This window comes from Oncorhynchus kisutch, unplaced genomic scaffold (genome assembly GCF_002021735.2).
Source record: "Oncorhynchus kisutch isolate 150728-3 unplaced genomic scaffold, Okis_V2 scaffold4073, whole genome shotgun sequence".
NCBI classification, from domain to species: domain Eukaryota; kingdom Metazoa; phylum Chordata; class Actinopteri; order Salmoniformes; family Salmonidae; genus Oncorhynchus; species Oncorhynchus kisutch.
Genome location: NW_022266018.1, coordinates 107501 through 118836, shown reverse-complemented (window position 1 = coordinate 118836; position 11336 = coordinate 107501). Strand labels below are relative to the sequence as shown.

The 11336-nt window shown below is 46.4% G+C and overlaps 1 protein-coding gene across 2 annotated transcripts in view; it reads left to right on the top strand.

Moving 5' to 3' along the window:
- The first annotated feature begins 1485 nt into the window (after positions 1-1485).
- LOC109886580 (uncharacterized) overlaps positions 1486-11336 on the top strand; it is a 66384-nt gene continuing 56533 nt past the window's right edge. For both annotated transcript variants that reach the window (XM_031822143.1, XM_031822142.1), the window contains exons 1-2: positions 1486-1926; positions 3681-4930. In XM_031822143.1, the coding sequence (XP_031678003.1) occupies positions 3875-4930 (1056 nt within the window). In that variant the 5' untranslated portion in view covers positions 1486-1926; positions 3681-3874. The remainder of the gene's footprint in view (positions 1927-3680; positions 4931-11336) is intronic.

The following is an 11336-nucleotide window of genomic DNA, read 5'->3' as shown; positions in this document are numbered from 1 at the left end:
TTAGAATGTTAGGAGTGGTGGAATGTTGATCACAGATAAACCCTGATTAGAATGTTAGGAGAGGTGGAATGTTGATCGCAGATAAACCCTGATGTTTAGAATGTTAGGAGTGGTGGAATGTTGATCACAGATAAACCCTGATTAGAATGTTAGGAGAGGTGAAATGTTGATCACAGATAAACCCTGATGTTTAGAATGTTAGGAGTGGTGGAATGTTGATGACAGGCGGGAGGAGAGGATAGTCCTCAAAGCGCTGAGCGACATCAGAGAGGAGAGGAGATGAGAGGAAAGAGGTACACACCAGTAAACTGTCTCATGTTTATTTAAATGTGCACCCGGGAAAATCCCAAAATAACTTTTCAAAGAAAACTTTCCCTTCCTGTATTTAAAAACACTCATTTCTGAATGTCTCTTTCAGAATCACCTGTATTGGCCAAGTACATTTACATTTACCAGAAACTTGATCTGGTGAAATGGTGCTGCCACAATACACAGAATATACAGACAATGTATAAACGAGGAACATAATATGTTATATTTGCTGTGGATCATAACATTGATATACTGTAATTCCAGCAGAGGGCATTGGAGTTTTCAACCAGCAGAACAAGCTTCTTCTCTCTCTCTCTCTCTCTCTCTCTCTCTCTCTCTCTCTCTCTCTCTGTCTCTCTCTATTTTCTCTCTCTCTCTCTCTATTTCTCTCTCTATATATATTTTCTCTCTCTCTCTCTCTCTCTCTCTCTCTCTCTCTCTCTCTCTCTCTCTCTCTCTCTCTCTCTCTATTTCTCTCTCTCTCTCTATTTCCCTCTCTCTCTCTCTATCTCTCTCTCTCTCTCTCTCTCTCTATTTCTCTCTCTCTCTCTATTTCTCTCTCTCTCTATTTCTCTCTCTCTCTCTCTCTCTCTCTCTCTCTCTCTCTCTCTCTATTTCTCTCTCTCTCTCCCTCTCTATTTATCTCTCTCTATTTCTCTCTCTCTCTCTATTTATCTCTCTCTCTCTCTCTCTCTCTCTCTCTCTCTCTCTCTATTTATCTCTCTCTCTCTCTCTCCCTCTCTATTTCTCTCTCTCTATTTCTCTCTCTCTCTCTATTTATCTCTCTCTCTCTCTCTCTCTCTCTCTCTCTCTCTCTCTCTCTCTCTCTCTCTCTCTCTCTCTCTCTCTCCCTCAGAGTGAGAGCTACAGGGAAGGAACACCCATTGAGTCTCATTCTACATTGTCACCTTGTTCAAATGAACCCTTTATACTTTGCGGTTGTGGTTGTAGGATTTAGTTACATGTGATGCAGGACGTGCTGCTTTTTTTGTGATACACGTAGACAACTAACAATTATCTATTGTTTTAAAGCAGGAAGAGGATGCCAGTTTGTTCTCTGAGAGGAGAGAAACCCAAACACATTCAGGGCATTATAATGTGTTCTCCAGTCTGTTTAATTATGACAATCGTCAAGGACAAAACTAAAAAAACTATTTCTGAATATTCCAAACATTAGCAATTAGTTTTATCTCTAGGGTTCCTTCCAAAGAACAATTGGAGACGTCGGAACCTTCTAGACTATTGCTGCTGGTTGTTCACAAATAAGTCTTGGGACATCATGCCGGGTCAGAGTTATTTATCCAAGCATCCCACTGAGCCGTTTATCATCCCAAATGCCATCCTATTCCCATTATAGTGCACTACTATAAGGCTCTGGTCAAAAGAAGTGCACTGTACATTGGAACCAGGGTGTCAATTGGGAAACAGACACAGTCTTGCAGGAATCACATGTCTGGGACACAGAGGCTTGAGGACAGCAATGGTTCATCAGTCATCACACCACATGATCAGAGGAAGAGACAGAAGTATTACCAAGAGACCTGGGCTAGAGATCTGGATGGAAAGAGTTGCAGAGAAGAAGCCTGGTTTGTTGATAAGTTATTGATTAACTGGGTGAGTTTCCTAAGTTATTGATTAACTGGGGTGAGTTTGCTAAGTTATTGATTAACTGGGGTGAGTTTGCTAAGTTATTGATCAACTGAGGTGAATTTGCTAAATTATTGATTAACTGGGGTGAGTTTGCTAAATTATTGATTAACTAGGGTGAGTTTGCTAAGTTATTGATTAACTGGGTGAGTTTGCTAAGTTATTGATTAACTGGGTGAGTTTGCTAAGTTATTGATTAACTAGGGTGAGTTTGCCAAGTTATTGATTAACTGGGTGAGTTTGCTAAGTTATTGATTAACTGGGGTGAGTTTGCTAAATTATTGATCAACTGGGTGAGTTTGCTAAGTTATTGATTAACTAGGGTGAGTTTGCACAGTTATTGATTAACTGGGTGAGTTTGCTAAGTTATTGATTAACTGGGTGAGTTTGCTAAGTTATTGATTAACTAGGGTGAGTTTGCCAAGTTATTGATTAACCGGGTGAGTTTGCTAAGTTATTGCGTTATTGCCTAGCGCTGAACAGTGTTGGGCAGTAACCAAAAGGATGCTGGCTTGAATCCACGAGCCGGCAAGGTGGTAAAATTTCCCGCTGTGCCCTTGAGCATTGCAATTAACCCCCAACAACTGGGTGCTGATGCAATTTATTAAGACAGCCCCCCTGCACCTCTTTGTTTCACTGGGGTAGAGATGGCATGGAGAGGCCTCTCTGTCTTCTCTCTCCCTCCCTCCCCCCCCCTCCCTCCCTCCCCTCCCTCCCTCCCTCCCTCCCTCCCTCCCAGGCTCTCTGCTCTGTAACTCTTTTGTTTGCTTAAGAAACATCCCACAGGGAGAGCCATCTCCGTGCCTGACTGCCTGACAGAGAAATGGATCGACCAAAAAAGTATAAACAACAAGGGAAATTTGGAATAGATGGATGGATGAATAACACCCTGGATGGATGAATAACACACTGGATGGATGAATAACACCCTGGATGGATGAATAACACCCTGGATGGATGAATAACACCCTGGATGGATGAATAACACACTGGATTGATGAATAACACCCTGGAGGGATGAATAACACCCTGGATGGATGAATAACACACTGGATGGATGAATAACACCCTGGATGGATGAATAACACCCTGGATGGATGAATAACACCCAGGATGGAAGAATAACACCCTGGATGGATGAATAACACCCTGGATGGATGAATAACACCCTGGATGGATGAATAATAGACTGGATGGATGAATAATAGACTGGATGGATGAATAACACCCTGGATGGATGATACAGATGTAAACAGTACATATTCTTCATCCCTTTACACGTGTGTCTATAAGACAGTAGTTGTGGAATTGTTAGATTAGATTACTCGTTGGTTATTACTGCATTGTCGGAACTAGAGGCACAAGCATTTCGCTACACTCGCATTAACATCTGCTAACCATGTGTATGTGACCAATAACATTTGAGTTGATTTAAACCATGGATGGATGATACGGACAGATGAGTCATTGGATTTATATATATTTAAAAAATATATATTTATTAGTTTTATATTTGAACCTTTTCCTTTTCTGTTTCTATATTCACTCTTAAACTCCCAGGATCTTCTGGTAAATATTAGTATGTAGTATCTCTGTTTGTGTCATTATTTTATATTAAGATGATGATGTGGTCAACACAGCCAGGAAGCTGTTGATTTCCAGGTCTGTTCCTCTGAGCTTCCTAATCAATAATACATTATGATGGTTCATTTGCTTCCCAGATATCCAACAGCTCCTTAATAATCTGAATCTACTGCCTGCCGCCGTGTAGCCCCTGATTCCTGTCCAGATATTTCTGCCGTGCCTGGTAACCCGGGACAGCCAGAGGGTCCTTCTCGTTAATAGCTGATTGTAAAGAAGGAGCTGGGTCTGAAACCGGAGACGGGGAGCTGTTGGTTACCTTAGCCCCAGAGAGATGAATCTTCGTGGGCCATCTGCCCACCTGGGGGCCCGTAGGGGCCAGGATCCGGGCTGGAGAAGATCATGGGAACCGTCCTATTGGGACGGACTCATGTCTGAAGTGGAGGTGGTGCCCCGACATACCGGTCTTCAGGGATGTAACCCTCCTCAGCAACAGAGCGCCAGAGATGAAGGGAGCCACAGCCAGAATCTAGACAGGTGTTTGCAGGAGTTGGAGAGAGTGCAGTGTCAGACCTATTTTAAAGGTGGAAGCCCAGTTAGCAGTCCTGGCCAAGTGCAGTGTCAGACCTATTTTAAAGGTGGAAGCCCAGTTAGCAGTCCTGACCAAGTGTCCAAGGTAGAGCTTGTGCCTCCATCTCCCCCTCAACTTACCCCTGCTCGTACCCCTCGGCCGCACAGCGCCATCGAGGGAAGACGTCAGATGAACGAGTGGCTGTATGAGTTGGAGAAGATGCAGAGTGGGGACTATTTTGAAGGAAGCCCCACTGACAGCCCAGAGGTTGAGCCCCATCCGAAGGTTCATTTGGGTCGTACCCCTCGCCCGCAGAGCGCCATCGAGGGAGGTAGCCAGAATCTAGACAGGTGGTTACAGGAGCTGGAGAGGATGGAGAACGGGAGATATTTCGGAAACCCTGACCGAGCGCAGAGAGATCAAGTGCAGGCCCCTTTCTACGACGGGACAGCGTCGATGCCAACCCTTCACAAGGAACCCGTTGGCTCTGGCCTGCATTACCACTACCAGGGCCTCCCCTCGTCCCCATCTCTCTGCAGCCGGGACAGGGACCTCTCCCCCTGTGGGACCCCCAGCCAGTGTGACATTTCCCTGGGCAGCCAGGATTCCCTCAGGGCAGGATTGTCCTCTGCCCCGGACAACAACGGTAGCTGGGAAAGGGCTATAATCAAGCAGGCTTCAGGGAAGGAGGAGGCTAAACTCAGCTCTCTGACTCCGGTGAGAGTGGGCTGGCTGCCCATCCAGAGAAGGGCCCTGTTGAGGAATGCTCCAGGCCCTGGACCCAGACATCCACACCTTCAGGTCAATGTAGCCAGACAGGTAAGACATGCTGCAAACAGGGCTGTTCTGTTCCTGGAGAGCTACACTCCTGTAGTGTGGTAACTAACCTGGTTCAGCTAATAAACCAGCTAATTATTAGAATCAGATGTGCTAGATTAGGGTTGGAGTGTAAACCTACAGGACGGTAGCTCTCCAGGAAAAGGGTTGGAGTGTAAACCTACAGGACGGTAGCTCTCCAGGAACAGGGTTGGAGTGTAAACCTACAGGACGGTAGCTCTCCAGGAACAGGGTTGGAGTGTAAACCTACAGGAGGGTAGCTCTCCAGGAACAGGGTTGGAGTGTAAACCTACAGGACGGTAGCTCTCCAGGAACAGGGTTGGAGTGTAAACCTACAGGACGGTAGCTCTCCAGGAACAGGGTTGGAGTGTAAACCAACAGGACGGTAGCTCTCCAGGAACAGGGTTAGAGTGAAACCTACAGGGTGTTTCAATCCATTTAGAGCGTGTTATTCTTTACAGCCTCGTTGATAGCATTGTGTGTGTTTCTTTACAGCCTCGTTGTTAGCATTGTGTGTGTTTCTTTACAGCCTCGTTGTTAGCATTGTGTGTGTTTCTTTACAGCCTCGTTGTTAGCATTGTGTGTGTTTCTTTACAGCCTCGTTGTTAGCATTGTGTGTGTTTCTTTACAGCCTCGTTGTTAGCATTGTGTGTGTTTCTTTACAGCCTCGTTGTTAGCATTGTGTGTGTTTCTTTACAGCCTCGTTGTTAGCATTGTGTGTGTTTCTTTACAGCCTCGTTGTTAGCATTGTGTGTGTTTCTTTACAGCCTCGTTGTTAGCTTTGTGTGTGTTTCTTTACAGCCTCGTTGTTAGCTTTGTGTACGTCATTTATTCTAGATGAATTGTATTATTATAGTGACTTGCATCTTCAGGATACCCCGCCCACATGGGCTTATTGGACACTGTGATGCAGCAAAAGAACAGGAAGCAGGAAGTAGGAAGCAGGAAGTAGGAAGTAGGAAGTAGCAGAACAGGGCTGTGTTGTGAAAGGAATGGTTGGCACTAAGTTCTTTACAGTAATGCGGCTTTGACCCCAAAAGAGAAAGCAGAAGCACACTGTAAACCAAAACTATAGGAGCCAGACATTCAGACAGACAGAGGTTAAGGTGTCTGAGCCAGACTTAGAGGGTAGCCTGATTTACCTCTCCTAACACTTTGACCTCTGGGTAGAGTAACGCGTGATTGGCTGGCTTGTGGGGTACATGGTGTACGCTGCCAGGTGCCAGGGCGACCGAGACAGAGAGAGAGAGACAAACAGAAAAGAGAGAGAGAGAAACAGACTTTAGCAGTCCAGTCTCAGATGTTCAGTACAGGGAGAGAGAGTTGCTTTGGCATCGTCTGAAAACAACTAACTCAGCAGGAATTGTTTCTCAGAAGGTTTATGTGCGGTGTGATATTGGCACAGCCAATAAAAGAGCTTAATGCACCATTGGATGCCATGCCTGTGTGTCGTAGGGCAAAGTCAGGGGTGTTGTTTTCCCAATGGAATTACGCTAGTTAGAGCTATGTACTGTAAACTGTAGCTAGTTATGCTAGTTAGAGCTATATACTGTATACTGTAGCTAGCTAGGGATGGACTAGGATCTGAAATAATCTAATTATGCTAGTTAGAGCTATATCCTGAATACTGTAGCTAGCTAGGGACGGACTAGGAGCTGAAATAATGTAACTATGCTAGCTATAGCTATGTAGCTAGCTAGGGACAGACTAGGGTCTGAAATAATCGAATTATGCCAGCTATAGCTATGTAGTTAGCTAGGGACAGACTAGGATCTGAAATGATCTAATTATGCGAGCTATAGCGATGTAGCTAGCTAAGGACGGACTAGGATCTGAAATAATGTAACTATGCTAGCTATAGCTATATACTGTAGCTGGCTAGGGATCGAATCCAAGATGGCGTAGCAGTAAGTCGTCCTGTCGTGTCGTGTCCCTGTATATTTTGTTTATACTTTGTTTATTTTTCGTTTTTTTTACATATTTTTCGTTTTTTTTACATAGCTATCCCTTTAAAAACATTTTGCTAATTTTCCAAATACGCTGGATCTTCACAACTAGCTATCTAGCTAAACCGCAACCCTGGACGATTACCCCTGGCTAGCGTTTCCACCCACTTAGCTTGAAGCTAGCCCGGCCTGCGCTACCACCGTAGCATACTCCTGAGCTACAATACCCGGGCCCACGACCGGTCTATCGATGTCACCGCATGAAGAGGAATAAACAGACTCACCCCATCGCGACGTCCCCCAAAGGCTAACTCTCTAGCCCTCGCTATCTCCCTGCTTGCTAATTCGGCCTGCTAACTGCTAGCTTGTCCAGCTCCGGTCCGCTAACTGCTACCTTGTCTAGCCCGGGCCTACAAACTGTTAGCTTGTTAGCACAGGCCTGCTAACCGCCTGAATCGCCGCGTCCCAAACGCCCACCGGACCCATATTTACTTTCTATCTCTTTTGACTTTTAATTTGTTTATACCTTCCGGAAACCTGCCTCACCCAATGTGATACGGAATCGCTATTATTTTTTATTTATTTTTAGAACACACTCAAGAACCTCCAGAAGCTAACCAGCTAACTAGCTACTAGCTATTTAGTCATTGTTCGTTTTTTTAACCTGGATAACACTCGCCAGTCCAGCTTCCCTTCCCCATCCACCGCTGCCCCCTGGACACTGATCTCTTGGCTACATAGCTGATGCACGCTGGACTGTCCATAAATCACGGTACTCCATTCTGCTTGTTTGTTTTATCTGTTGGCCCCGTTGCCTAGTCTACGCCATTTTACCTGCTGTTGTTGTGCTAGCTGATTAGCTGTTGTCTCACCTACTGTTTTAGCTAGCTTTCCCAATTCAACACCTGTGATTACTGTATGCCTCGCTGTATGTCTCTCTCAAATGTCAATATGCCTTGTATACTGTTGTTCAGGTTAGTTATCATTGTTTTAGTTCACAATGGAGCCCCTAGTTCCACTCTTCATACCCCTGATAACTCCTTTGTCCCACCTCCCACACATGCGGTGACCTCACCCATTACTACCAGCATGTCCAGAGATACAACCTCTCTCATCATCACCCAGTGCCTGGGCTTACCTCCGCTGTACCCGCACCCCACCATACCCCTGTCTGCGCATTATGCCCTGAATATATTCTACCATGCCCAGAAACCTGCTCCTCTTATTCTCTGTCCCCAACGCTCTAGGCGACCAGTTTTGATAGCCTTTAGCCGCACCCTCATACTACTCCTTCTCTGTTCCGCGGGTGATGTGGAGGTAAACCCAGGCCCTGCATGTCCCCAGGCACCCTCATTTGTTGACTTCTGTGTTCGAAAAAGCCTTGGTTTCATGCATGTCAACATCAGAAGCCTCCTCCCTAAGTTTGTCTTACTCACTGCTTTAGCACACTCTGCTAACCCTGATGTCCTTGCTGTGTCTGAATCCTGGCTCAGGAAGGCCACCAAAAATTCAGAGATTTCCATACCCAACTATAACATCTTCCGTCAAGATAGAACTGCCAAAGGGGGAGGAGTTGCAGTTTACTGCAGAGATGGCCTGCAAAGTAATGTCATACTTTCCAGGTCCATACCCAAACAGTTCGAACTACTAATTTTGAAAATTACTCTCTCCAGAAATAAGTCTCTCACGGTTGCCGCCTGCTACCGACCCCCCTCAGCTCCCAGCTGTGCCCTGGACACCATTTGTGAATTGATCGCCCCCCATCTAGCTTCAGAGTTTGTTCTGTTAGGTGACCTAAACTGGGATATGCTTAACACCCCGCCAGTCCTACAATCTAAGCTAGATGCCCTCAATCTCACACAAATCATCAAGGAACCCACCAGGTACAACCCTAACTCTGTAAACAAGGGCACCCTCATAGACGTCATCCTGACCAACTGGCCCTCCAAATACACCTCCGCTGTCTTCAACCAGGATCTCAGCGATCACTGCCTCATTGCCTGTATCCGCTACGGAGCCGCAGTCAAACGACCACCCCTCATCACTATCAAGCGCTCCCTAAAACACTTCTGTGAGCAGGCCTTTCTAATCGACCTGGCCCGGGTATCCTGGAAGGACATTGACCTCATCCCGTCAGTTGAGGATGCCTGGTCATTCTTTAAAAGTAACTTCCTCACCATTTTAGATAAGCATGCTCCGTTCAAAAAATGCAGAACTAAGAACAGATACAGCCCTTGGTTCACCCCAGACCTGACTGCCCTCGACCAGCACAAAAACATCCTGTGGCGGACTGCAATAGCATCGAATAGTCCCCGTGATATGCAACTGTTCAGGGAAGTCCGGAACCAATACACGCAGTCAGTCAGGAAAGCTAAGGCCAGCTTCTTCAGGCAGAAGTTTGCATCCTGTAGCTCCAACTCCAAAAAGTTCTGGGACACTGTGAAGTCCATGGAGAACAAGAGCACCTCCTCCCAGCTGCCCACTGCACTGAGGCTAGGTAACACGGTCACCACTGATAAATCCATGATTATCGAAAACTTCAATAAGCATTTCTCAACGGCTGGCCATGCCTTCCGCCTGGCTACTTCAACCTCGGCCAACAGCTCCGCCCCCCCCGCAGCTCCTCGCCCAAGCCTCTCCAGGTTCTCCTTTACCCAAATCCAGATAGCAGATGTTCTGAAAGAGCTGCAAAACCTGGACCCGTACAAATCAGCTGGGCTTGACAATCTGGACCCTCTATTTCTGAAACTATCTGCCACCATTGTCGCAACCCCTATTACCAGCCTGTTCAACCTCTCTTTCATCTCGTCTGAGATCCCCAAGGATTGGAAAGCTGCCGCAGTCATCCCCCTCTTCAAAGGGGGAGACACCCTGGACCCAAACTGTTACAGACCTATATCCATCCTGCCCTGCCTATCTAAGGTCTTCGAAAGCCAAGTCAACAAACAGGTCACTGACCATCTCGAATCCCACCGTACCTTCTCCGCTGTGCAATCTGGTTTCCGAGCCGGTCATGGGTGCACCTCAGCCACACTCAAGGTACTAAACGACATCATAACCGCCATCGATAAAAGACAGTACTGTGCAGCCGTCTTCATCGACCTCGCCAAGGCTTTCGACTCTGTCAATCACCATATTCTTATCGGCAGACTCAGTAGCCTCGGTTTTTCGGATGACTGCCTTGCCTGGTTCACCAATTACTTTGCAGACAGAGTTCAGTGTGTCAAATCGGAGGGCATGCTGTCCGGTCCTCTGGCAGTCTCTATGGGGGTGCCACAGGGTTCAATTCTCGGGCCGACTCTTTTCTCTGTGTATATCAATGATGTTGCTCTTGCTGCGGGCGATTCCCTGATCCACCTCTACGCAGACGACACCATTCTATATACTTTCGGCCCGTCTTTGGACACTGTGCTATCTAACCTCCAAACAAGCTTCAATGCCATACAACACTCCTTCCGTGGCCTCCAACTGCTCTTAAACGCTAGTAAGACCAAATGCATGCTTTTCAACCGGTCGCTGCCTGCACCTGCATGCCCGACTAGCATCACCACCCTGGATGGTTCCGACCTAGAATATGTGGACGTCTATAAGTACCTAGGTGTCTGGCTAGACTGCAAACTCTCCTTCCAGACTCATATCAAACATCTCCAATCGAAAATCAAATCAAGAGTCGGCTTTCTATTCCGCAACAAAGCCTCCTTCACTCAAGCCGCCAAGCTTACCCTAGTAAAACTGACTATCCTACCGATCCTCGACTTCGGCGATGTCATCTACAAAATGGCTTCCAACACTCTACTCAGCAAACTGGATGCAGTCTATCACAGTGCCATCCGTTTTGTCACTAAAGCACCTTATACTACCCACCACTGCTACTTGTATGCTCTAGTCGGCTGGCCCTCGCTACATATTCGTCGCAGGACACACTGGCTCCATGGCATCTACAAGTCTATGCTAGGTAAAGCTCCGCCTTATCTCAGCTCACTGGTCACGATGGCAACACCCATCCGTAGCACGCGCTCCAGCAGGTGTATCTCACTGATCATCCCTAAAGCCAACACCTCATTTGGCCGCCTTTCGTTCCAGTACTCTGCTGCCTGTGACTGGAACGAATTGCAAAAATCGCTGAAGTTGGAGACTTTTATCTCCCTCACCAACTTCAAACATCAGCTATCTGAGCAGCTAACCGATCGCTGCAGCTGTACATAGTCTATTGGTAAATAGTCCACCCTTTTCACCTACCTCATCCCCATACTGTTTCTATTTATTTACTTTTCTGCTCTTCTGCACACCAATATCTCTACCTGTACATGACCATCTGATCTTTTATCACTCCAGTGTTAATCTGCAAAATTGTAATTATTTGCCTACCTCCTCATGCCTTTTGCACACATTGTATATAGACCCCCCCTTCGTTTTCTACTGTGTTATTGACTTGTTAATTG